The 26,524-nt window shown below is 58.1% G+C and overlaps 2 protein-coding genes across 2 annotated transcripts in view; both read left to right on the top strand.

Annotated features, from left to right (window-relative positions):
- PSMG3 (proteasome assembly chaperone 3) overlaps positions 1–26,524 on the top strand; it is a 476,610-nt gene that overhangs the window by 59,182 nt on the left and 390,904 nt on the right. The gene's annotated exons all lie outside the window — the stretch shown is intronic.
- The window catches only part of MAD1L1 (mitotic arrest deficient 1 like 1), a 316,541-nt gene that overhangs the window by 75,833 nt on the left and 214,184 nt on the right, over positions 1–26,524 (top strand). Inside the window, exon 10 of the mRNA XM_067705326.1 lies at positions 3,580–3,666. Within this exon, the coding sequence (XP_067561427.1) occupies positions 3,580–3,666 (87 nt within the window). The remainder of the gene's footprint in view (positions 1–3,579; positions 3,667–26,524) is intronic.

The following is a 26,524-nucleotide window of genomic DNA, read 5'->3' as shown; positions in this document are numbered from 1 at the left end:
TCACAGGAAGATGCAGAGGCCCGGAGCCATCAGCGGCAGTGGAGCATTTCTGAAGGAGTTCATTTTTCTCTTCATTTGGCCCTTCCCAATTTCCCCTCATTATTAAATTGTTACATTTCAAATTATCTTTACTTCAAAGGAAAATAGAGAACCTCGTTTAAGAGTCTGACTCCTCTGTGTTACTCTATGTGGGGCTAATTTTTTTTTTTTTTTTTTTTTTTACGGTAGGCAGGCCTCTCACTGCTGCGGCCTTTCCCGTTGCGGAGCACAGGCTCCGGACGCGCAGCCTCAGCGGCCATGGCTCACGGGCCCAGCCGCTCCGCACGAACCCGCGTCCCCTGCATCGGCAGGCGGACCCTCAACCACTGCGCCACCAGGGAAGCCTGTGGGGCTACTTTGTACCTCAGGGCAGGACTCTTGTTTCTAAACTGCTGCCACGTGCTCCGGACTCTGCCAGTTGCTCTCCCGCTTCCAGGAAGGCTTCTGCTTGGAGGGTGTTGCTGCCCCCCGGCTAGTGAGAGGCCCCGCAGAGTGTGTGGCCGTCTGTCTGACAGATGCTTCTCCACGGGCTCTTCCTGCTCTTTCAGGTCTGAGCAGACTTGGCCCAGCCTGGAAGGGGAGTGAGGAGGAGGCCGGTCGTCGTCATGCTCCCCCAGGCACCCTCTGGGCACCCGTCTGCCTGTCCCACACGGCGTTGGCTGGTCCTGGGCCCATAGGGACTGCGGGCCTTGCAAAAGTAGACATGCAAGTTGCTTCATTGGTTTTAAATAAACTTCCCATTGATTTAATAATAGTTTGCATACTCCTTTGACTAACATAGAAAAATAGAAAACAGCTTAAATCTCTTAACAGTGTTTCAGAAAAAATACCTCTTGGCTTAAAAGGGTTTACTTGTTTTGCTTACTTGTTTTCCTATTAGTATCTTTATCTCCCTGAGGTTGGAAAACATTAGGAAGCTCTGAAAAGAATGGGGAATTGGCATTCAAGGCTGGTTCAGCCTCTCCCCCTCCTAGGTTTTAGTTTCTCAAGGTCTTCTGCTGGTAAACATCTTTTCAATGTAAGTATTTTCTAATCCACAAAGTTGGCTTGTGTTCAGGGCAGAGTTAGGGTAGAAATCTCGGCACTGTGCCTAGCGGTTCTCACACCTTGAGGCCACGTCCTCGCAAAATGTCCAAGAAAGGGCTTTTCCTCCGGTGGCCAGGGAAGGGCCTCCATGAGGTGGTCTGAAAGGGAGAGATGGTGGAATTACCTTGGGAGGAATGTTGATGCCAGAACCCCTGTGTGTGATGAGTGGGGCCATGGGCCCCCTCTCTGCAGGGGCTGCGCTGGGCTGTCAGGACGTACCACCGACAAGCGGAAGTCTTTGGGCTAACGTTCTAGCGATGGCAGACACTGAGAGACCCCAAACTGAAGCAGGGGTGGTGGTGCTGTGCAGCGAGGGTCGTGATGGGGTGGGGAGAGGGTTGGGGGCTTCTTGGAGGAAGTGACATCTTTCCTGAGACCTCTCTTTTGAGAACGAGCTAGGCTTGGGGAGACTGAGGGAAGAGCTTTGCAGGTCCAGGGTTAACTATCGCAGAGTTTCGGGGAGCAGGCGGATTGCCGTGTTCAGGCGGCAGAGGAAAGTCCAGTGGAAGGTGAGGAGGCCCCAGGGGCCCTGCGGTGCAGAGTCTGTGGGCCCTGGACTTGAGGCTCGGTTTCAGCAGGTTTCTGTGAGCGGTCCTTGGGTACGACGTGACTGCAGGTGCCGACTTCAGCTGGAGGGGCGAGGAGGCCAGAGAGTGCTCTTGGAAACTGGGCAGTGTGCTGGCTCTGGGGGCCGGGAGGAGGGCCTGTGGGTACCGAGCCGTGGCCCCTGCGTAGCCCTGGGCTCTGGCTCCGGCCCTTGCGCTCAGCTCCTCTCGGCCGCTGCACACCAGCGAGCCGTCTAGTCCGTGTGCCCCATGCAGGTGTCGGGAATGTTTGCACTCCGCTGGGTGTTCCATTCTGTCTCTCAAAGACATTTTAAAAATAAAATCAGCCATTTAAAAAAATTGAAATATAGTTAATTTACAATGTTGTTAGTTTCAGGTGTACAGCACAGTGATTCGGTTAAATATATCTATTCTTTTTCAGATTCTTTTCCAGTATAGGTTATTGCAAGATATTGAATATAGTTGCCTGTGCTGTACAGTAGATCCTTGTTGTTTATCTATTTAATATACAGTAGTGGGTATATGTTGATCTCAAATTTCAAATTTATCCCCCCTCCCCACTTTGGTAACCATAAGTTTGTTTTCTATGTCTATGGGTCTATTTGTGTTTCGTAAATAAGTTCATTTGTATCATTCTTTTAGATTCCACATGTAAGTGATATCATATGATGTATGTTTTTCCCTGTCTGGCTTAACTTCACTCAGTATGACAGTCTCTAGGTCTATCCATGTTGCTGCAAATGGCATTATTTCATTCTTTTTTATGGCTGAGTAGTATTCCAGTGTGTGTGTGTGTGTGTGTGTGTGTGTACACATCTTCTTTATCCACACATCTGTTGATGGACACTTAGGTTGCTTCCATGTTTTGGCTATTGTAAATAGTGCTTCAGTGACCATTGAGATGCATGTATCTTTTTGAATTAGAGTTTTCTCCAGTCCCTCTCCCAGGGGTGGGATTGCAGGATCATATGGTAGTTCCATTTTTAGTTTTCTGAGAAACCTCCATACTGTTCTCCCTCGTGGCTGTACCAATTTATATTCCCACCAACAGTGTAGGGCGGTTCCCTTTCCTCCGCACCCTCTCCAGCATGTCTTATTTGTCGACGTTTTGATGATGGCCATTCTGACCTGGTGACGTGGTACCTCACTGTAGTTTTGATTTGTATTTCTCTAGTAACTGGCGATGTTGAGCATGTTTCCATGTCCTGTTGGCCACCTGTATGTCAAAGACATTCTTGGTGTACGTTCTCCCGAGCCATGGTGCTGAGCTAGAGGAGGGGGTTCAGACTGAGGCTTCGTGCTGCTGAGAGTGGGTGGCCTTTGAACCAGCCATCCGTGTCTTTGAGTCTCAGTTTCCCCATTTGCAAAATGGAAACAGTAGACAGCAGGGCTGCTCTGAGCATTAACTGAGATCGTTAAGCTGGAGTACTTTTGAAAATTACGAGGCATTGGGCATGTGGGTATCTGTTGTGGTTGTTACATTGCTGCTGTTCTCATACCTGGATTTTGAAGCGGAAGGAGGAAAGGCAACTGGAATGCACTGGGCACCTCCTCTGCTTGCTGCCTGGTAGGTGCTTTTAAACCTCGCTCCAAATCCTCTGCATGGTGACATTGTTATGTATCGACCCTATTTTTACAGGTGAAGTAAAATCAGGGCTTATAAAAGTAGTGTGCCCAGTGTTACGTGGCCAGCGGCTGGCTGTGTGAGCCCAGGTGGCGGTGAGAGCGCAGCTCCACACCCCGCTGCTCCGGGGACGGTGCACAGGCCCTAATCCGCCCCAGGCCTGTGAACCGCCCGTGGCTGGCGTGGCTTTGGGCCGCCTTCTAGTGTCAGCCAGTCCCCCTTCAGGGCACAACCAGCGCTGACATGTGTTCTTGATCCCCCCAGGACCCCAGAGGACCTGTCCAGGTTCATCGTGGAGCTGCAGCAGCGCGAGCTCACCCTCAAGGACAGGAACAGCTCCATCACCAGCAGGTAGGCCTGGCGGCCCATGGTTTTGTGGCGACATGTCCGCTTCGGAACGCGGGGTGCCGGTGAGTGTGCCCCTGGCTGAGGAGTGGCTGTGCTTCGCCATCCCTGCCTCGGCCTGAGCGAGCGGTGAGACTCAGCTGAGGCGGCGGGTGTACTGTCATCTAGACGCTGTGAGATCAGCCCTGGAGCCCTGGGCTGGCTTCCAGGGCGTGGGGTCTGGGAGGAAGACGTGCACCCCACCAGGAGCATTTGCGTCTTTGTGGAGGCGTGGGCTCTGAGTGGCCCCATGAATGTGTGGAAACCTGGAACCTGGGTTGAAGCGTCTGAGTGTTTGTTCGTGTGTGGACTTGTGTCCTCGGGAAGGGTCCCACGTAGCAGCACAGCCGGGCCATTCGTGTCCACGCCCGGGCAGGCGGCTCTGACTCCCTCCAGGGCCTGAGGAACTGGTCCCATACCAGTTCTGCCTCTGACACCTGCTGGTGCCCCAGGAGTCAGTTCAGCTCTGCCACTAACTCCCAGGTCAGCCAGGCCCCACAGGTGAGGGCTCGGTCCCACAAGGCGCGCCTGCCTCGGGGTTCCCAGGCTACCCGCACTTCATCTGACTGCAAATTCAGGGTCCCCGCAGCCCCTCTCTGCCGGTTTGCTAGAAAGCACTTTATTTAGGATTACTGGTTTATTACAAAGGGTGCAGCTGGGACCAGCCGGCTGGGAAGAGATGCAGGAGGCGTGTGTGGGGGGTGGGGGCAGAGCTGCCGTGTCCTCTCCAGGTGTGCTGCCCTCCCAGCTCCTCCTTGTGTCCAGTGACTCGGAAGCCGCCTTGTTCAGCAGTGTCTATGGAGTTTCCTGCTTGATTAAGTCATGGCCATTGGTGATTCACTTGGTCTCTATCTCCGCTCCCCTCCCTGGAGGCGGGGCGGGGGTGGAGCTGAAAGTTCCAGCTTCTCTTCCGCTGGTTGGTTCCTCTGGCTTCTCCCCCGCCCTTCCTGCCCAGGGCTCTGGCTGAAGGGGCGTGTTCACAAAAGGCACTCACCTCGTTCAGGAAATTCCAAGGGTTTGTGGAGCTCTGTGCCGTAGGGCACCAAACCAAATGCTTGTTCCTCACCGAGCCGCACTTGGACTGGTGCAGGGCTGTCCGCCTCTGTCCCCTGCGGCCCAGGCTGGTTTCTCTCGTGCTTGCAGGGTGGCTGACCAGGTTCTGGGGGTCGCATAAGAGGCAGAAAGAGAGGTCTCCTTCTTGGGTCTCCTTTTTGGAACAAGGAAACCTGTCTGAGGACCCCCGCTGGCGGCAGACTCCCCCCACCCCAGTCACTCTCACTGGCCCAAATGGGGTTGAAAGTCTGCCCCAGACCAGGTATCTGTGGAGGATGGTGTTAAACTAGTCAGTTCCCACGTGATTCACTTGAGGGTGGAAAGCTGAGTGAGGTCAGCCCCTCCAGTGGGTGAAGGGCTTGGGGGCAGGCTGAGAGGACGGTGACCACAGAGGGACCTCGGGTGCCCTGCACTGGCCGGCTAGCTGGTTGGGGGTGGAAGTCAGCCTGCTCTCCGCGAGCATCCTCCGCGGCCTCACCCCCTGTGCAGTTGGCGTTTCAATAATCTATTAATAACCGAAGGAAGGCTTTCTTATTTGGGGGGCTGATGTCTCTTTGAAAATTGGCTTTTAGAAGCATCTGGTTATGTTGGACATAATCACATCAATTTAGCTTAAAAACCTCAAATGAGGACTACCCTGGTGGCGCAGTGGTTGAGAGTCCGCCTGCCAATTCAGGGGACACGGGTTCGAGCCGTGATCCAGGAAGATCCCACATGCCGTGGAACAACTGAGCCCGTGTGCCGCAACTGCTGAGCCCGCATGCCACAACTACTGAGCCCGTGTGCCACAACTACTGAAGCCCACTCGCCTAGAGCCTGTGCTCCTCAGCAAGACAAGCCACTGCAACGAGAAGCCTGCACACCGCAACGAAGAGTAGCTCCCGCTCGCCGCAACTAGAGAAATCCTGCATGCAGCAACGAAGACCCAACACAGCCAAAAAAAAAAAGTTAATTAATTTTTTAAAAACTTAAAAAAGACCCTCAAATGATAAAGACTGCCTTTTGCTTTCGAAGCTACTGTCAGATGAAACAGGTATTAAAAGTGATTTGAAATTAAAGCGTTGGACATTTTCCAGGCCATCCTCTTTATTTTACCTTGAATTTGAAAAAGAATGAACTATTAGAGGCGTGGAAACTTGTCTGCATTTTTCTCCCGCCAAACTGAGAGGTACTTTCTAAAATGACCTGCTTTGAGCAGCAGCAGGAAATCCAGCCTCTCAGCTTCGTGAATGTAGCTCTCGTCCGCAGCTCTGGCAGTGCTTTCGACTGCGGTCACGCATATAGATTCAGCCGTCCCGTCTCTTCTTTGGGGTTGGTTCAGGAGTGGACTCTCCACCGCCGGGAGCAGTCCTTCATGGTGGCTGGTAGGTCTGCGTGACTCCTGCCAACTTGGCCACGTCTCAGGACCCTTGGGCTCCCTCTGAGAGCCGATGCAGCCACCCAGGAGCAACTGAGTCTCGGGCATCCCGAGAAAGAGCTGTGTGCCTCACCTCTTCTGCAGGATGGGCCCCGGGAGGTGAGGTGAGGTGTGACAGCGCGGGGCACAGGACCTAGGCACGGCTGCCTGCCCGCCGGGTGGAGGTGCTCTCGGTCCCATCCTCATTCAGCAGACCGGTCCTGACCGCGCGGCCACCCAAGGGGCGCTTCCGTGTGCTGGCATCGTGCCCAGTGCGTATGTGCGTCATCCCCTCATCTCAGGGAGCTCCCGCGGGAGATCTCCCTCCTCCCGGTGATGGAACGGATCAGAGAAGCCCGGGAATGTTCTTAAGGCCTCAGCCGATAAGGGGCCGTCGGGTTCATGGTAGAGTCCCGTGCAGGCCCTGTGAGGAGGCGGCAGCAAGCTGGGGTCCGGTGCCCTCGAGGCCCTCGCCGAGCAGAACGGGGAGGGGACGTGTGCGCCGCACCGTGCACGCTCGCAGGGGTCTGGGCCGCTGCTGCTCTCACATCAGCAGGCCGACGTGGCCGTGATGGGGGCGGTCCGTGCGGAGGCCAGGAAACCTCAGGAGGCGGGAACAGCTGATTTCACTTCCTTACGTCTTTAAAGGCAGTTGGGCAGAAATTCAGGTTAGGCGGGAAGAGGCACCTTGGCAAGAGGGTGAAAGCCTGGGGTCTGGCCAGCACGCAGGCAGGCGGGGGTCCGGTCGGAGGGTTCGGAAGGCTGTTTGGGGTGGGGGGCGAGATGGCAGGAGGTGCCTGGCGTTCAGCAGCGCTCAGGAGACCCCAGGTGGCGTGCAGGTGGTGGTGGGGCCAGAGGTCTCGCGGGGTTCTGGTTGGCACCTTGTAAGCGTGTCCTTCAGGGAGAGCTAATAGTTGTGTGCCTCTCTGTTAGCGGGCTGTCCTGGACCGCCAGGCCAGCCTCTCTGTGCTTTCCGTTTCGTGGCCGACCTCGGACAGCTCCAGGGCACCACTGGTCACTGATATGAATGGGTGTGTCAGTGCCTTTGGACAGGAGTTTAATTACAGCCCAGGGCACCTTGCCTTTCTTTTGTGGCCGCCCCAGCACTGGTTTTGGCGCTTGAACGCTGATCCTGTTTCCTTGGAGGTGTGCTGAGGACACGCGAGTATTCAGGGTTTGTGAGCGGCTCTAGGTGTGTCCCTGTCAGTGTTCTCCATGCAGAGCTCCCCTGACACTGCCATGCAGCCGCCTGTGCCCTAACGGGTCCCAAGAGCATCCTGGCATCTTCGGGACCCAGCACCTCACTCCATAGCCCTGGCGTTTGCAGAGCCAGGGGCGCTGTGGGCGGGGTGGATGGGAGGCTGTGTCTCTTTGTGGCTCAGAACCTTGTGGACGACCTCGAAGGACAGGGGAGCAGGGAAGCTTGTGCGGGGACATGTGGGGCTGTGATGCCTGCATTTCTCTGCCTTGGTGGAGAGTGGGGGATGGAGTGGAGCGGGGGCTCCTGGGGTCCAGTTCTCATCTGTGCACACTGTGTGGTGGAGATGGTGAGAGTGGTGAAGCTGGCTGAACCTTTGTCGGTACCTGGTTCCATCTCACCTGAATGCTGCGAGATGGTGCTGCTGTCCTCTGTTGCACAGCAGAGTCGAGCCCTGTGTTGAACAGCTAGGAAGCCATAGAAACAGGGTTTGAATCCTGGTCTGTGCGTCCTAGGAGCTCCACACGGTTTATTTGGGGCTGGAGCCCCAGTCCCTGAGAGGTCCCTGAGAGGTACTACATGTGGCTGCAGAGAACCCTTGGTCATGCGTTTCTCTGCTCCGTTGGAGACGTGCGTCATGGGCCGGCTGGTGTGAGCCTCAGGCCGCATCCTTGATGCGGATTTAGAACCTGCTGTAGAGGTGAGCGAGGAGGAGCCGTGCAGACTTCGTGGCTCTGCCTGCCGCGCTCCGTGCGCCCCTGCCGAGCCCGGCTCTTCGCGCTGATGATCCCTCTGGACACTCAGCTTCAAAGGCTGCCTGATCACCCCCGAAGCACACCAGCTCTGGGCGGCTCTAATGACTGAAGTGGCTTTCTCTAGTTGCGGCGAGCGGGGGCTACTCTTCGTTGTGGCTCACGGGCTCTAGAGCGCAGGCTCAGCAGTTGTGGCGCTCGGGCTTAGTTGCTCCGCAGCATGTGGGATCTTCCTGGATCAGGGCTTGAACCCGTGTACCCTGCACTGGCAGGCAGATTCTTAACTACTGCGCCACCAGGGAAGCCCTGCAGTTTGCTTTGAAGCTCAGGTCTTTCCTCCTCTGGGCTCTGCATGTCTCAGAAGAGCCTTTGGCCTCAAGCTGTCAGTGCGTGAGGAGCCCTGCAGCGCCTGGAGCCCTGGTCTTGCCTTAGAACTCTGGCCGGTCCTGGACGCCCCTGGGAGCCTCCTGGTGCCTTGGCCTGGGCCACTGACCGGGGAGCTGGCCGGCCCCCTCCACGTGGCGCTGCCCTCCTCATGCTGGGGGCTCTGGGCAGCGTTGGGAGGAGATGATTGTCATTTAGTGAAGGGGGCTTGAGAATGAACGGATGGAGTACCATCTGCCTCGGGAGGTGGAGCCCTTGGCTACTGTGTTTTCCTGGCATCTGCCAGGTTGATGGCTTTCTCTGCGCCTCCCAGGGGTGCTTCAGGTCAGCATGACAGTCATGATTCTTATGTGGCTCTTTTCTCACTTTGTGCAAACCGTTTAGTCTGTCGTTTCGAACCTTGGAATACAATTAGGCCTTGTTACCTTTGTCACCTGTGTGTGTGTGAGTTATGGTAGACTCAAGCTGTCCAGAGGCCAGCCAGGCCAGCGACGGGAGCAGAAGATTCCTGATGACCAGGGCGTGGGCGGGAGAACCTTCTCCCTGTGCATCTGGCTGGATTTCGTGCTGTGTCTGACCCGGGCCGGGGAGGATCTGCAAGCTCTCGCCGGTCTAAACGCAGGCTGCCTGCAGACCAGTCTTGCCCCACCACGGAGTAGCTCTGTGTCGCCGTGTCCCCATCTTCTCTGCCTCACCTGTGAAGGCGATGACGATAGGTCGTAGGATTGCCGTGCGAGTCGCCGCAGAACCTCGGTAAAGCGCTGGGAGTGTGCCTGGTGCAGTGAGCCAGTGTGGGCTGGGGTTATGGCCATGGCTGTCACCGTCCTCTTGTTTGAGGTGCCTGGGAATGTGTGACTTCCGGCGTAGCGCAGGGCAGGGCAGTGGGGAGCTTTCCGGCGGGCTCGTTAGGAGTGAGAAGGTGTGTCTTTTGGGGCGGGGGGCGGCAGAGAAGATGGGGAGGGGTTGAAGGTGTGGGCACACCTGAAAGATGGGGGTGCGGGGTTTGCTGTGGATCACACGTGGCAGGTAAGACAAAAGACAAGAGTGAGGTCTTTGGTGAGAGCGTGTGAATGGTGGATTTGCCTCTTACGTTGCTGGAGAACTTAGCAGAAGAGCAGGTGAGGGAACCGGGAGTTCAGTTTTGGACGCGTGGTGGCGGCAGTAAGAGGCCTGGTCGACAAGCACCTGAAGGTTGGAGAGGGTGCTTGGCCGTGGAGGCTGCGGTTGGCTTGGCCATCTAGACTAGGGGCGTGAGTGTGGATGCGACTCCGCCCATGGCCTACAGCCGGCCAGGCAGGCGGGAGCGCCACAGAGCAGCCCTGAAGTCCTCCTCCACCTGGACCGAGGGATAGTGGGGCAGCTGGGTGAGAGCTGGCTCAGGCCCACTGGCGTCCTCGCCTGCGGCGCTCCTCGCTCAGGCATCCGCGCGTAGCCTGGCCCTCCCTCCTGGGGTTGTGCTTGGGCAGTTCCTGGTGACTGTGCCGCAAGTGGCACTGTGCACGCCTGCCCTCACCACGCTCCGTGCGTGCCCTGTCCCCCACTGCCGTGCAAGCTCCCTGGACCCAGAGGAGGGCCTGGCCCAGCGTGCGCTTGTTGAGCGAGTGAACGAACGAACGGCTCAGTTGTTTGTGCACAGTAACGTGACAGGCAGACGGAGTGAGGCCTGCGGCCTGGCTGCCTGTGCTGTGCCCGTCCTGGGGCACCAGCCTGGAAGTCAGGCGGGCAGAAGCCCAGGTCGGGCTGTGCACGGGCTGGCCAGCCTCTGACCCTGTCCTCTGCTGGGCGGGCTGGGCGCCATCGTGGGGGCCAGGCTTTGCCTCGTTCCTCTGTGCTCCCTCCATCTTGCATGGTGCCCCAGCTCCGTGGGCTTCCACGGGTTCAGTGATCACCCAGTGGCCTTGACTGGGAGGCAGGGACCCTAGGGAAGTCTGCACCATGGTGCTGACCGCGGGCCACAGCCAGTCTGCCTCAGCTTCTTGCCAGGGTGACTCGTGTGTGCCCTATGGGGACCTTCCCAGGCCCTCTTGACCCTTTATCCCCCGGAGGGTGCTGAGCCTGGCAGGGAGAGCACGGGAGCCGCAGAGAAGCCGTTGTGGAGGATGGTCTGCTCCCGTCCCAGGCAGGGGCGGTTTGAGCGAGCGCCAGCCGTCCCCCACCTGGTCTCACGTTGCCTTGGCCTGGTTACTGTCCCCGCAGCAGTGGCCCCAGGGGTTTTCAGCGATGAAGACCAGGGCCTCGCCTGTCCGGTCGGCTCTTGGTGCCACTCGACGTAAATGGGCTTCGGCAGGACGTGTGGAACCAGCCTGTGTCTCAGGCTCGTCTCCACACGTTCCTCCGTGGTGGTCGTGCGGCGCGCAGGTTCCGAGGACGCCGTGGGGCACGCCGGCCATGAGCTCGATGGCTCCAGACCAGGAAGCCCCTTCTTCAGGCCAGGCTGAGCTCCCACAGCTGGGGCTGGTCACACGGCTCACATGGCATGTGGCCACGGGGAGGAGCGCCGAGACGTGTGTGTGTGTGTGTCTCCGGGGTGGGGGATGGAGTGGCTCCTGGCAGACACACGCAGCCCCGGACTGTCGGGCTCTGACTCGTAGCTTCATCCCTGCACCTTCCTTCCGACTATTGGCTGTGAGATCTTGAGGAAGCTCCAACTTTATGGAGCCCTCGTTTTCTCTCCTGCGAATCGGTCATGATGACATTTATTCACGTGCTGACCGTCTCCCAGGGCCCTTTTAGGGTCTCTGAGAGTTGGCGCTGGGTTGCTTTCCGTGGCTGGCTGCTTCAGTGCAGAGGCCAGAGCACAGCCGTCTAGGGCGGCCTAGCCGTCTGTCCGGGGTGGACGGCACCATCCAGCAGGACTCTCTGCGATGCTAGCAGTGGTCCACGTGCTGTTGGGGGCAGTGGCCGCTGGCCACACGCAGCGGTTGAGCACTTGAAATGTGGCTGGTGTGACCGAAGCGTGCGTTTAAGTCACCACGTGTGGAGAGGCTGTCCTGCCTGTCCCCGTGCTGTCAGCTGTCCTTTCCTCCTGGTCTTGCCTCGCTCTTCACAGCACTAACCTGACACATTCGTGTGTCGATCGGTGGGTTAACATTTCTTGTGTGCTTCTCCCTCTTGGAATGTAAACTCCATGAGAGTACAGTGACTTCGGGGGGTGTGCTGCTAGAATCGAGGCCTAGCAGTTGTTTGTCGAGTGAATAGTAAATGTCTTCCCTTCTCTCCCCTGTTAAGACACGCTGTTAAGTCCTGGTGGGGTGGGAGGGGGACATGTGCCGGCTCTTTGGGTGCCTGTGTCCCTGCCCTGGCCCAGCCAGGATCGGGTGCTGACCCTGGAGCGTGGCAGGTGCTTCCGTTTGTCTCTGTCCACTTGTCCATCAGTCCCGCCCTCCCTTGCTCTGGTGAATCAGGTGTGGCAGCAGCTGGAGTGGATGAGCTGGCACGCCCAGCTGCCTGCTGGCCGGCCTGGCACCGGCCCCCTGGGTCCCAGCCCCTGCCCCGGCCGCAGTGCCCGCCAGCTCTCCCCGTCGTCCCCTCGGCCTCGCTGTGTGGCAGATTGATGGCTTAAAACCCACTAGCAAGTGCACTTGGCTCTTCTGCTTTATACCTAAGCGATGAGTTATCTGGCACCTGGGAAGGTACTTTGTGCTCCAGGTTTGTGCCTGGTGCCCGAGTGGGGCTGGCCAGTTTCCCTAGTGGCCACGGTGCTCGGCAGTGTCATTGAGATCATGTCTGTAAAAAGCGCTGGCCGCTTCACGGCGTTACGTGAACCTCAGTGGGGTGAGTGCCTGCCATGTGGTGCGTGCGTGCGTGTGTGTACACACATACACAAACACGTGTACATGCTCACATGTACTCACACACAAGTACGGAAGCACTGAGAAAATATAAGGCTGTTTGTTCCCCGGGAGAGATCTTTTCTTACTTCCTGCCTACCTAGTAGACCAGGGAACGTTTCTTAGAGGAAGTAGCTCTTGTATTAGATCTGGCCGGAATTGTGGAAAACAGCAAAACCCCAGAAGAGAGCATCCGGGGTGACCCAGAGCTGGGGCATCTGCAAGAGGGCAGCTGCTGGCGTCTCCTGGTGCTTGCCTCAGACCTCGGCCGCCGTCCCCTCCAGCTGCCGGCCCTCAGTCTGCGGTCGGGCCGGTCCGCCCTGTGGTGGACGCGGATGAAGGGCTCCCGGCCCGGCTCCCAGGGCGCGTCCCGGGGACACCAGCTTGGAGAAGCTGCCCCTGTCCCCGGCGCCCCTCCTAGTCCCACCCAGGCCGAGCGGCACCGGCTCTCAGCAGCCTGTCTGGACCGTGGCGGGTGTGTCTGCTGGGTGCCCGGGCCAGGCTGACGACCGAGGAGGCAGGACATGCGTCTGCCCGCGACACTGGCCTCCGCGGGGGCCGGGCGCCTGTGAAGACTTCATTTCCCTTCTCTCCAAAGTGGGGTCGGCACGGTGTCTGCTTCCCTGGGTGGTGGTTGCTGTGCACACGCGGCTCGTGGCAGGAAGCCATCGTCTCTGTCACTACTGAGCCGGTTCCCCCTTCTGTGGGACAGGCCGCCACAGGAGGGCTCGCCACCCCACGTCTGGTGTCTGGTGCCCGCGCGCTGACACGGACCTCTCAGGAAGTCAGGGTGCTCCCTTCCCTCCCTGGTGGCGTGGGAAGAACTGCGGCCGACGCCCCAGAGCTGTGTCTCTTAAGGGACGTTAGGGGCCAGCCTTGCCGCATGGGGCCTGCTTGGGGTGTTGGGGCCGAGCACGCTCACCTGTGCCCTCCTGCCGTCTGGGGCGCCGCAGTGTGGGCACAGCCTCTGGGCCCTGCCCAAGTCTGCCAGTCACGTTAGTTCTCGGACCTCCCTGCTTGCTTGGGGCTCCTGGCAGGAAAAGGAGAAGCCAGCAGTTGCTGTGAGCATGCGGCTGAGTGCAGGGGACCCCCGGCCTCCTCGCCGGGCGGAGGGCACAGCACCTGCTTGCAGTGCCCGTGTTTGGACGTGGGGTGGTGCTTGCAGCCCTCGGAGCCACTCCCTGCGGCTCTCTCCTCAGCCCCTCCTCCGTGGCCTCCCCAGAGGGAGTGCTGTTACCAGGCTTCTCAATTGTGTGGCCAATTAGAAAGGGTGGGGAGAGCAGTGACCGAAAGCACTGGGGATGAATGGACCTCTTCCGCAGACGCCTCCCTGGGAATTGGGTTCTGCGTTCCTCTCCTTGAGTAGTGGTTCCTGGGTCTTCCCGTTGCTTCCCCATCAGTGTGGGTGAGAGCCTCGGGGCAGGGACGTGGAGGCCGGGCGCCCGTGCTGCACGTCTGAGGGTGGGTGCAGACCTTCAGGGCTGACGGCCGCTCCAGCTTGGCCCTGAGCCTGTTGGAGTGGCTGCCTGGCCTCTGTACCTGAGAGCAAGCCCCCTCCCGCTAAGGGAGAATCTGGTGCATGCTGGGTCCAGAGGGAAGTCTGGTCTCGCTGGCAAACACCGTGGGGTTCCCGGCTGTGCCAGCCCCGTGTGGGATCACCACCTAGCAGTGCCCTTGGCCTCGCCCAGGCTTGTGTGAGGATGAGCCAGGAGCCGTATGTGGAAGCCCATGGCTGCAGTTGGTACTTGGGGGACTTAACTGCCCAGAGGGCTTCCCTGGTGGGCTCTGTGCTGTGTGACTCCTGTGGGGTCACCGCTTGGCAGTCTGTCCGCCCAGCTCTTCTCCAGCTCAGTGAGTGTAAAGAGCGCCCGTCGGGCTTTCACCGCAGGCTCGGGCTCGGCGGGTTGGAATGGGGACCATGCTCCGTATTTCCTGTACTTCCTGCTGGCGCCCCAGCGCTGCCGATGCTGCTGGCCCAAGGACCACACTGAGCAGCAGCAGCTCGTCTTCCTTGGTTTCCTGTTCCGTCGTGTGGAGAGAGGCCTGCTCACTCCTTTGCCGTCAGTACCTTGTGGGAAGGTCCTTAAAGCACCGTGAGCTCCCTGGAGGGAGGGTGGAGGGATTTTCTATAGGAAGATGGCCTTTGTTCTGTTAGGGGTCATCAGTCTCTTGCTTTTGTCACCCTCACTTCCGGTGGACACACACAGGTGTGCTGCCACCTGGAGGGGCGTGTGTGTGTGTCCCACACAGGCCCTGCCATCACCAGCTGAGGACTTTGGCCGACCTCTGGGCTCTCCGTTCCACACGCAGACCCGAAGGTTCCGAGCCTCCTGATGGGCCTGCTGGTGAGTTTGTGCCCAGCTTGACCTGTAGCCGAGTCCCCAGCCTCTGACCCTGGAGGTTACCCTGCGCTCGTGTCCCAGAGACGACTCTGTCCTCGCGGGGCTCTCCAGCCCTGCTTGGGTGAGGGAGGACTCGGCTCTCACTCTGGTGCCCCTTCATGCCCATCTGTACAGCAGGCAGTGTAGACGCCGTGCTGGTGGAACGTGTGCAGTCTGAGGTTGCACTGGCAAAGACACCCGGTTTGGTCCTGGTGGCTCCGGAGGGGAGAGCAGCGGAGCAAGGTGGCTGGGAGGTGCGGGGGGCAGAGTGTGGGTCTGCAGCGGCTCTCCTGGGCCAAGGCCGCCCCCCGCCCCCTTTGCCCGGGGGGCCCCGGGCGCTGCCCTGTCTGCTGAGCAGGGGCCGGGGCTCCCGTCCTGCCGCCGCAGCCGGCTTGTGTTGCCTCCTCTCAGCAAGACGAGATGCCATCAATGTTTCACACCCAGACGGTTTTCTTGCATGCTTTGCATTTCCGTGTTTAAAATGCCATTTACATATTCATGGGCCTTTTAAATAAGTTTTTATCGTTAAGGCACGTGGAAGTGGATAAAATGTGAAACTCCCCCTTTTATTCCGCACTGGAAAAAATGTTCATCCCCAGAATGACATCAATTTCTGAGTGGTTAGCTGGGTAGCAGTGGCTGCAGGAAGATTACCGCGGGAGGCCGCGTGTCCGGCTCCATCTAGCCCTCCCCGCAGCGTGCAGATACCGGCGGGGCAGGCCTGCGGCCCTTCCGCGCTTGTGGGTTTCTCCTGGTTTGGACCACGCCTTCCACCTGAGCTCCGACGATGTCCTCTGTTTCCCTTTGGTGGTAGAATGCTTGGTTAGGACGTGGCCGACCCTCTCTCCGAGGCGCACCAGGCAGCCTCTGGTGGGTGAGTCCAGGCACTTCCGCGAGCGCACCGCACTCTCCCGCTTCCCTCCTCCTCATTTCTAGCATCAGAAGTGCCCTGTCCCTGACTCCAGCTTTGGCCTCGTATTGGAGGCAGCTTGGTACGGGGAAAGAGCCCAGCCCCCAGTGAGATGGCGGCTGTTCCTGGCTCTGCTGCCACCAGGCGTGGGGCTTGGACAGAGCCGGCCGGCCTGTCCGCGCCGCAGTCCCCGTCTGTGGGAGGGGCAGCAGCACCTGCCCTCCTCTCCGCGCAGGGTCAGTACCATGGTCACTGAGGGTGTGCGAGGTGCTGGCCTGGGGCTGGTCGGAGAGCTCCTGGTCTTCCTGTTTCTTTGTGTCTGGGCACCAGCGAGTTTGGCCAAGCCTTTGCTTCCATAGTGTGTGGGTGGCAGGGAGCCGGTTGGAGAACCTGAGGACTGACCGGAACGGGAGGCCCTGGAGGGGCATCTGCGGGCTGCCTGCCAGCCTTGGGGTCTGGGGTGGGTCTGACCTTATGCCAAGCATAGCTCCTGGAAGCGGCCAGGTGCTTCAGGGCCGTGGAGGGCTTTTGGCCCCTCAGAGGTGTAGCCGTGATGGCCTGCTGTGTGGCTTGGTGTGTTGCAGAGGAGCTGACGGAGGGCTTTTCGGAGTCCAAATAATAGAGCACCAGCCTGGACGGTCCTCGGAGACCCAGGGAGACTGCGGCTTGTTCAGACCCAGACTACAGAACTCTTGACCTTAACATGAAATTTTATTGTCTCAGGGAGGCCTTTCTAAGTGGTAAACAAAGTCAAAATCAAATGTCATAGTCTGGTTTTTAAAAGGTCTTTAAATATGTCTGTGAACTTCCGACCATGAGACCTAAGCCACCAGCCACATCCCACCCTCACAAATCCCGGGCACTGCCCGCACCACTTGGCTTTCTTGGAGATGGGCTGAGTGAAGGTGTGCCGGTGAGGTCTCCTATGGCAGCCCTCGGGGGTAAGTCACTTTTCCGTTTGTCTGAAGAGGGTGGCAGGTACCGTCGGCTTTTGTCAGCGTGGCCAAGTGGAGGGTTGGCCTCCAGCTACCAGGACGTCGCGGACAGCAGTGTCAGGGGTGTGGCTCCCCAGCTGCAGGTGTTGCATCTCTCCACGCAGAGACCCTCAGGCGGGCACATACTGGAACACCCTGGGTGGATTTCTTGTGGCTGGTGGGGGCTCTCAGGATGTATCTTTTGCTCCTGCCCAGCCTCTGGTGGTGTTTGAATGACAGCTTCTCCCAGCGCGTTTGTTTTTTCCCCACACACTCAGGGCTCTGGGCCGTCGCCAGTGGCTGGTTCCAGAGACCAGAGACAGGCCCAGAGCTGGGGGACCAGGTTACACTCCCAGGACCACGGACCCTATGGGCCAGGGGACATTGGCCCCATTGGCTGAAGGCAGAGGGGACCTCTGGGCACACCTTCCTTGGCGAGCCTTGGACCGCAGACCTGGGAACGTGGAGGAGGAAGGGCTGCCCTGTGTGCAGCGCTGGGGGGGCTTTGGGGCTGTGATTGCAGTGGAGTGAGGTGACGGGCCTCAGCTCAGATCTGGCCGTGCTCCTCACTCAGGCTCGCCCAGCGGGCAGGCGGCTCTGGGCGGTGCGTGACGGCTGCTGTGCGGGCTGCTGTCCAGGGCGCAGGGGTGAGCAGCCTCCTGCCCGCTCGGTCTCCATCACCTCCTCCCGCCCCGCCCCGCCCTGCCCCGCCCCGTGCTGGCCCATCCGCCAGTGGGCGGAGGGCCTATCTATCTGTCTGTCTGTCCGGGCCTGGGCTTTGCAGCCTGTCGCTGAACGTGGGCCCCAGGTGTTCAGCAACAGGCCGTGGACCCGGGTGCGTCCACATCTTCAGCTTCTCGGCACCTCGGCTGCTTTCCCATTTGGAAAGCCGGGGGATGGTCCCTGCTGCACCGGGTCCTTGGGGCGCCGGAGCTGGTGGAGCTCCCGGCATCTCCAGGTGCCCAGGGGTAGCAGCCATTGTCGTCTGAGGAGTAGCATCTGTGGTCTCCAGGTCCCCACGTTGCCTCTCAGCCTGCTTCCTTGTCTGCAGCGAAGGGCGGACTCACTTTTCCTTGGGCATCTTAGGAGGTCGAGCGGGCGCAGCCCCGCGTGGATTTGGTGCCGCCCGGGCCGCGGGGTGGGAGGAGGCCGTCGGCTGGTCCTCTGGGCGGCCTCCCTCGGCCTGACCCTTCCTCAGCGCGGCCGAGCCGTGCACCACCTCGCAGGGGCGGTTTCCTTCCGTTGTGTCAGTGGGATCTCTCTCTGGCTGGGGGCCCTGCATCAGGCTGAGTGGGTGCCGAGTGTGTGCCCGTGAGCCCCAGCTGGAGCCGGGCTGACGGGACGGAGGGCAGGACGGCCTAGTGACGGGAGTGTGGAGGGAGAGCTTCCCTCGGCGGTGGGTGACCTGCGCCCGGCCCCTCTTCTCTTCTCGGAGCCTGTGTGGAGGCAGCCCACGTTCTCCCACTCCCGCAAATGCTTGTGGGACGCTGGTCACAGGGAGCTGCTCCTGGAGGTGGCTCGGGGCGTCCCGCCCCCTGTGTCGTCGGCGCGATGGCCACCCTGCGCTCTGTGGGGACGGACACAACGCGCAGGGGTCTTGGTGGTGGCAGCGGCCGTCAGGACTGGTACCGTGCCGAAACCGTGTGGGGCCCAGCTCGGTCCCTGCGTGGCTGTCCCTCTGTGGGACCTCGGCGGTCCCTGGAATGTAGTTGGGAAACTGCCGACCCAAGGAACTTCCTGTTTCAGGTTTCGGGGCCAGGGCTTCGCCCTGTGGGTCAGATCCCAGAGCCTTCGGGAAAAGCGCACCTTTTCCTGCTGAGGGTTTAGATGTCGCCAGGTCACAAGTCTTCCTTCCCCGGGAAGAGATGGAGTTGATGAGCTATGTTTGCAGTGTCTGGACCCAGGCAGGGCAAAAGATGATTTGTACAAGTTGCAAAAAGGAGAGGAAAGGGAATGTGTGGAGCCAAGTCAGATCCTTAATCCACTTTGTGACGATTCTGTCGGAGAACAGAGAACAGACGTGGTCTCAGCACCCCCAAGGAAGAAAATACCATCTGGCAAGAGGGTGCCTGAGTTACCACCATCCTTGGGAAGCAGACAAAATCTTCTTTACTGGCTCCTGCAAAAGGGGCATTAGAATCTAGGTTTCCACAGACATTTGGACAAAAGCAGAAGTGAGTAATCTCTGAATGTTGTTTACTGTTGGACGAAGGAGATGCTGAAAGGACCCTTTGTTTGGTCCGCTGACTTTCGGTGCCGTGGAACTTTTGCTCCCTGGTCTAATTGGAAGGGATTGGGGGGCCCAGCCCAGGGAAAGCAGCGTCTCCCTTGTAGCAAGAGCCAGCGCAGACGGTCAGGCCCTGCATCCGCTGTCTGCTGAGGTTGGAGGTGGGGTCCCCGTGCCTGAGGCTCAGGCTTCCTGCGCCCCAGCCTTACGCTCAGGGCTCCCATCCAGCAAGGGTCACAGCCTCTTACTGACGCTTCTCTCAAGCTTCCTGATACTTTGTGTGAACTTGAGAAGCCCTGAGCCAGAGAACTTCCTCCTTGGCCGTGAAGCCCAGCTGCTGCTGGCTCGTGTCAGAGAACAGGCCGAGGAAAGCACACACGTTGATCCCCACGTACGTGTGGGGCAGCAGTTCTCCGATGTCGTCAGGCGGTCCCGGTGCACTTTCCTGCCTTGTTCGGCAAATGGTAGCAGTCCGGTCCTCTCGCCCTCAGTGGCTGCAGGACCTCCACCCTCCACTTTCCCAGGGAGGCGGAAGGGGGCGGGACAGGGATGAGATGGAGAGCGGGGAGGGCCCTGCTCTCTGAGGACCCTCTCTGCGGCCCGGGGGCCTGGCACAGTGCCTGTGAGCTCGTTCCCAGGCAGCCTGGTGGAGAGCAGGGGCCTCCAGGAGGCATTGCTGGGCGTCAGGTTGGGGTTGTGCCTCTGAGGGGCTCCACATCCTGTTGTAAAACTGGGGAGGACAGAGTCGGGACAGCGGCCGCGCCGTGTGTTCCTCTCACTTGGTCCTTGCCCTCGCCCTGCGCGGTAGGCACAGTGCCCCTCATTTCACACCATTGCCCCACGGCCGTGGATTCGTTCACGGTGGAGTCTGGCTGTGAGCTCGGGTGTGCCTGTCTCTGAAGCACGCGCTCTCCTGTCCATTGCCCCTCGTCGGGAGGTGCTTTTTCACGCTTGGTCGCCTGGATTGCTCCTGAGGGTCGTGAGACCCCACTTCCTGACCTTTTCTAACACTGAGGCAGAGGAAGGCAGCTCTGCGCACTCAGCGGGGAGTGGTGTAGCCGAGGCTGGGCGGTGTCGGTCAGCCCGCGGGCGGCTCCGCCTGTGCCTCCTCGTCCTGCTGCGCAGCGTGGTCCTGCCCCTCCTGCCTGGGGATCGGCTCGAGAACTGGGAAGGTGGGTTTGTGTGTGGTACAGTCTGGCTGTGCTTCCCAAATGCCAGAACCTCACAGGGGCCCAGCTGGCTGCTGAAGAATTACGCGGAGGAAACAGCCTGAAGAGGTAGATTCTTGGGACTCACCTGCACGGATTTGGGTTTAGCACTGTTTGCTAAACATATTCGCCCTTCATTAGCACGCTGTTTACTCGTATCCATGGTGAGCGCACACGTGTGGTCGCTGGGAGCTGATGGACGAGCGTTGAGCGCCTGGCCTCCCGGAGGCCGGACGCCTGGCCTCCGCGGGTTGACCACCCCCGCGCTCCTGCGGCAGCCGTGTGCTCACTTGTAGCCTCAGGACTCCTTTCCTCCAAACAGCTGCTTTCGTTTGCAGGGCTCATATCTGCTGATACTCACCATTTGGGGAAATTAAAACAAATACTAAAAATTTATTTACAATTATATTTGTACTATGATCTCATTAAACAACTCATTACCTCTTAATAGGAAGTGTACTTATGAGAAGTGTATTTTCTAAAACAAGAATTTAAGGAGGAGAATGACATTGTTTGACATTTTTACGAATCTCTACTGTCTGTGGAATAGCAGCCATCTCATGTCTGCTCTGCATCTAGCCTGGTTGAAGAGCATGAGGTACCTGCTCCCGCACAGACCTGTGGTTGGGGGAGGGAGGCCCTGGGTGGCCTACAGCACCCAGGGTGCTGGTGTTCGTGGATAGGGGGGTTGGAGGAATGCGGGCTCACTGTGCTCTGACGCTCGCAGAGGCTGGCTTGTCTTTCCACGTGGTGTCCCTTTGAAATCTTGATGGGAGTTTGGAGGGTGTTCTGTGATGCTCCTCCATCTGAAATTCAAGGATACCAGTCATTAAACGTTGGGGAAGATTTCCCCAGTTGTGGTGTTTCTGGGAAGGAGTTCACGTCTCACAGCAAAGGCCAGTTTTGCCGTGTGTCGGGGTGGCTGGAGGGGGTGTGTCCGGTCCTCAGCAGCAGAGCTGGCTGTCCCTCCAGCTGTCCTTGTTCCGGGTGGTCAGGGTGGGAGGCTGCCTGGCTCCGGGTTGCTTCCCATCTGATTTCTCGTGATGTGAAGAACCGGGGCAGCCTTACGAGGCTGTCTGCAGTGCAGTGGGGCCTCCGTGTGCCCAGAGAGTGACCAAGAATAGCCTTAATGAGAGAGGACAGGGCCTCCCCGGAGGCTTACCGCTGCTGGGCTTACTCAGGCTCACGCAGTGTTTAAGTGGCAGGTTTTTCTTTACACTGTGGTAGGTAGAGGGGCCGAGTTCTTGTCAAATATTTACATCTTTCACCCAAGTAAGAAACTAGAGGCTTTCCCGCCGAGATTAGGAACAAGTCAGGGGTGTCCAATTTAACTTCATACCGGAAGTCCGCGCATGCAGTAAGACAAGGAGTAGGAAGTAGAAGGTGCACAGTGGGAGGAAGGAAGAAATAAAACTGTCTTTGTTTGCAGATGACATGGTTGTCTAGGTATAAACATCCCAAAGAATCAAGCAAAAAGCTCTTAGAACTAATAAGCGATTATAACAAGGTTGCAGGACACAAGGTCAATATATACAAGTCAATGAACATTTAGTTTGAAATTTAAAACTTTATATCATTTACATTAGCACCAAAACCAAACAAACAAACAGAAATACTTAAGTATAAACCAAACAAAACACGTGCAAGATCTAATGAGGAAAATTATAAAACTCTGGTGAAGGACATCAGAGATCTGAATGCGTGCAGAGCGAGCCCACGTTCATGGATAGGAGGGCTGCGTGTTGTCATCCTGTCAGTTCTTAAAATGCCCTACAGGTCGAAAACAGTCCCAGGCAAAATGTGGACAAACTTCTTCTGAAGTTTGTATGAAGAGCGGGAGACCCAGAATAGCCAGTACAATGTTGAAGGAGAACAAAGTGGAAGGACCGACACTCCCCGACTCCACGACTTCCTGTAAAGCCCCAGCAACCAGGACAGTGCAGGGCTGGGGAAGGAACAGCCAGCCAGTTTCATGGCACAGAATAGGGAGCCAGAAACAGATCCCATGAACAGAGTCAACTGCTCTTTGACGAAAGAGCAAAGGCAACACAGCGGAGCCAAGAAAGTCTCTTCAACAAAGGGCGCTGGAACACCCGGAAGTCCACATGCTAAACAAACAGGTGAGTCTAGACACAGACCTTATGCTTTCATACAGATGAACTCAAAATGGACTGTGGACCTAAACGTAACGTGCAGAACTACGGCTGTCCTAGAAGGTGAAGGAGCAAGTGTGGCTGACTTTCGGTTTGGCAGTGACTTTCTAGATACGACGTCAGAAGCACAGTGTGTGAAAGAAAAAGTTGGTAAACGGGACCTCATTAAAACTATAAACTTTAGCTCCATGAAAGATGCTGTTCAGAGAATGAAAAGACAGACCACAGACCGAGAGAAACACAGTTGACAGCGCAGGGGTTAATTCACGTATGACTTATAGTCCACATCCTCGGGTTCAACCAACCACAGACTCTGTAGTATTGTGGTATTTACTGGTGAGAAATATCCGTGTGGAAGTGGGCCTGTGCAGTTCAAACCTGTGCTGTTCAAGGGTTACCTGTATTTGCAGAGCACGTGTGTGATGAAGGACTGGCACCCAGAATATACAAAGAATTCTTAAAATCCAAAAGGGAGAAAACAGCCCAATTACAAAATGGGCAGAAGATTGAACAGACGCCTCACCAAGGAAGATAAACAGATGGCGAATAAGCATATGAGAAGGTGTTCCTACATCACGTGTCGTCAGGGAAAAGCAGATTAAAACAACAGTGAGATGCCACTGTACTCCTGTTAGAATGGACAAGATCGGGAGCGCCGGCGACACCGAATGCCCCCGAGCGCGCGGAGCAGCAGGCCTCGCCGTCGCTGGGGGGAGTGCAGCGCGGTGCAGCCGTCTTAGAAGACAGTGTCGTGGCTTCGTACAAAAGCAAACATGCTCTTACCGCGCAATCCAGTACTCGCGTTCCTCGGTATTTACTGAAGGGATGTGAAAACTTAGGTCCACATAGAAACCTGTACACAGGTGTTTCTATCAGTTTTATTGATGAATGCCAAAACTTGGAAGCAACCAAGGTGTCCTTCAATAAGTGAGTGGATGAACTGTGGTGCATGTAGACAGTGAAAAGAAGTGAGCTATCAGGCCACGAAAAGACATGGGGAACCGTTAATGCGTGTTATTAAGTGAAAGAAGCCGACGTGAAGGCCCGACATAGTGTGTGGTTCCAGCTATATGACAGTCTGGAGAAAGAAAGGCTACGGAGGCAGGTGGGAGACGGGGAGGGAGGGGGGAGTAGGTGGGGGGCAGACGAGTGTTTTGGGCAGTGAAACTACTGTGACATAGGAATGGTGGCTACGTAATGTGTATTTGTCAAAACCTGTTGAATGTACAACCCAAGAGGTGAAGCCTAATGTGAACTGTGGACTTTAGTTAATAATAATGTAACAGTGTCCGATCATCAGTTGTAACAAACGTCCTGCACTGCAGAACCCTGACACTCTGCTTAGTTTTCTGTAAACCTGCAACTGCTCTAAAAATAACGTCTATTACTTTAAAACAAACAGAAACCAAGCGAGATGGACCTAGAGAAAGAGCTACCCCGGCAGTCAGGGTCTTGAGACAAGTGCAGGTGGATTTGCCCTTTGTTCCGAGTCTGTCCAGTTTTCCTGGCGCCCTGGGGGCGTGAGGAGAGGACCACGCTGGGGCAGCAGGGTGCCTTCTGGCTCACCCCTGGCGCCGTGGGCACCCGTTCCAAGGGGGGCTCCGGCTGTGGGTGGTCAGGCCCTTCAGGCCTGTGTGGGCGGGGGTCGTAGGTCTTTGGCGACTGCCAGTTAACATCTCCGTGGAAGTGGATCCACTTGACCAGAGAGGCGGGAATGAGAACGGCTGTCAGTCTTGTACTTCCTGGCCCACTGTGACGTCACTGCCAGGGTCCAGGGAGGAAGTGGAGGGGTTGCAACCACACAGTACAGGAAGCCCCCGGGGAGTGAGGTATGGGGTAGGGGACATACCTGAGCTGCTCTGCCATCACCCAGGCTGGCGCCGGCAGGAATGTTCCAGGCCCCCTGTGTGAGCGTGAGCTGGGGGACTCCAGCGGTGCTGCCCTTGAGCTGTGCAGGGCCCCCTGGGACGGGGCTCAGCAGGGAAGGAGGGATGGAACTTCGAATTTTAAATCGGTTTAAATGCCTTTCAATTTGAAGCCTCGATTGTTCCTTCTCTGTTCCTGTTGGAGAGCCAAGGATGTTTAGTATTCTCTCATTTCTGTGCTCTGCTAATTTTATTGTCTTTCCATATTTTCTTGCCATAAATATAACAGATTTTATTCTGTATAAACCATTTTTAATATAGCCTCTCGTAAAAGCCAGAGGAATGAAGGGGATTATGCCTTGGCAGCCCTCAAAATGAACGCTTGCCCTTGCATTTTTAAGCCTTTGGGCCAGGCCGCCTTGGAGCCTTCCTGAAACAGCCCTCAGCGTGGGCCCTCGGAGGTGCTCCTGCTGTGTGCACCTTCCGGTGGCCATGGGGGACCCGGCAGCGGGAGCCATCACCTGCTTTCCCCTTCAGAAGCTCACGGTGCAGCAGGAGATGGGGCCCAACTGTATGAGCTTAGGTTTGGAAAAGCGTGGAGTCCGGGGAGGGGTGGTTCTCTCCGGGTCACCCTGTGGACCAAGGTCCTCCTTTCCCGGACATCCTGTCCACGCACAGAGACTCACTTCTCCGTTGCGGGAGCCCCATGGCTGGGCTCGAGCGTCTCTCAGCTCTGTCCACTCCGTCGCCCACCCGTTGATGGGCTGACCTAGGGGAGGCCCCTCCCAAGTGAGGCTGGAAGAGAGGAAGGAGCTCTCTCGCTCGGAGCCACCTGGGTCTCTGTACATCTCGGCCCAGGACATGGGGTGCCCAGGAGGGGGCCCTGGAGGCTGCCGGCTCAGTGCAGCGGGGAGTCCCGGGTCTCCTCCACTGGAGGCGGGGAGGCGGGCTCTGAGGACTGCGCGTGGTCTGGGGGGTGCCGTCCTCTGGGAGAGCTGCCCTGGAGGGGCCGTGTTGGAGCAGTTTCGTGATCTGTTTAAATATCCCTGACTTTTGGGGTAATTACTCCATAAAGTATCTTATCATTAATTGTAAAATAGGTTTAAAAAAAGTTTCCAGCGAGTTAATCTGGTCCTCCGAGATGGTGCTGCGTTTCACGCGCAAGTACCCCTCGTGGCACCTGCAGCCACCATGACGCTCGCAGGCGCTTTGGCTTCCTCCCGTCCCCGCGGCTCTGTCTCCCACACACACACAGCTCATGCCCTCTCTGTGACGGCCCTGGACTCGGCAGGCAGAGGTGGGAGCCCGCCTCCTCGAGTACCAGGAGGGAGAACGGGAGGCATCCAGGGCCCGGCCCCCGACACACGTGGAGTGTGTGGGTACCTGCCGCACCCCCCCCCCCCGGTGGGGGCTCAGGAGAGGGCCAGGCAGTGCCCAGGCAAGCCTGGCAGGATTAGACGCTGTGCCCGCACCCTGGTAGAGAGCCTGCATGCCCCGGGGCTCTCGCGCTAACTCGGGGGGCTGTCGTGGTACGGGGTGGGGGGTCGCTGTGGGGTGGCGCTGTCCTGTGCCCTGAAGCCCCGGGCTTGGCCTCCCGCGGTGAAGAGGCTTCTTCATTCCTTTGCGGTGCCCGGATGCTCTGGAGGTCGGGCCCGAGACGTGGGTGTGCTGTGAGTCCCCTGTGACCGCCCATCTGCCCCTCTGACCGCGGTGGCTGCAGACAGGACCCTGGGGGAGGCTGTCGGCCAGGCCCCTGCAGGCTTTCTAGGGACCACAGAACTCCATTTGTTTCTCCGATCGTGAGCCGCTCGTCCTGCCGTGTCTGCTGTGCTTGTCTCCTCTTGTCACGGGGTCGGGGGTGTCTGCCTAGTCGTCCCTGTGCAGATGGGACCTCTGGAGGTGCCGGGTGACCCTGCATGCTTTCCTCCCCGGGTGAGAGGAAACACCTAGGGTTTCATGTTCTAGAGTTTTGTTTACTTGACTCGAGCAAAGTTTTCCTTGGCATCCTCGTCATGGGCGGGTAGCAGCAGGGGTGTTGCCAGACAGGAGTGACCGGTACCTCACGGAGCGCTCTGGAAGCAGAACACACGGTCCTGCGGACGGAGCCCTGTACCTTTCTGCGCCTGTGGAAGCACAGTCCACATCCCAAGGTCAGACCTGGCCCTGCTCCTGCCGGGCCTTGTGTGTGCGTCTCCTCCGCCCTTTCCGCCTGGCAGGGCGGGGGCCCCGCCAGCTTGCTGCTTCTGAAGGGGTCCTGCCAGGCCTGCCGTGGAGATGCTGCCGTTCCGTCCCTGCACGTTTGGCTCTCGAGCCGAGTTCCCTCTGGCTCTGGGCCTAGAAAGATCGTCAGAGCACTGCCTGCCCCAGGTCTGTTTGGACCCCTGCGGGGCCTCTCCTGTCTGTCTTCCTGGAGCAGGCGGGGGTGGGGTGAATGTGCTGCCTCCACTCTGGCCGGTGGGTCCGTGCCAGGCAGCACTTCCCCTCCCCCGTGATC

This window comes from Pseudorca crassidens, chromosome 15 (assembly GCF_039906515.1).
Source record: "Pseudorca crassidens isolate mPseCra1 chromosome 15, mPseCra1.hap1, whole genome shotgun sequence".
Taxonomy (NCBI): domain Eukaryota; kingdom Metazoa; phylum Chordata; class Mammalia; order Artiodactyla; family Delphinidae; genus Pseudorca; species Pseudorca crassidens.
Note: the sequence above shows the minus strand (reverse complement) of the source record. Positions and strands in the feature narration are given on the sequence as shown.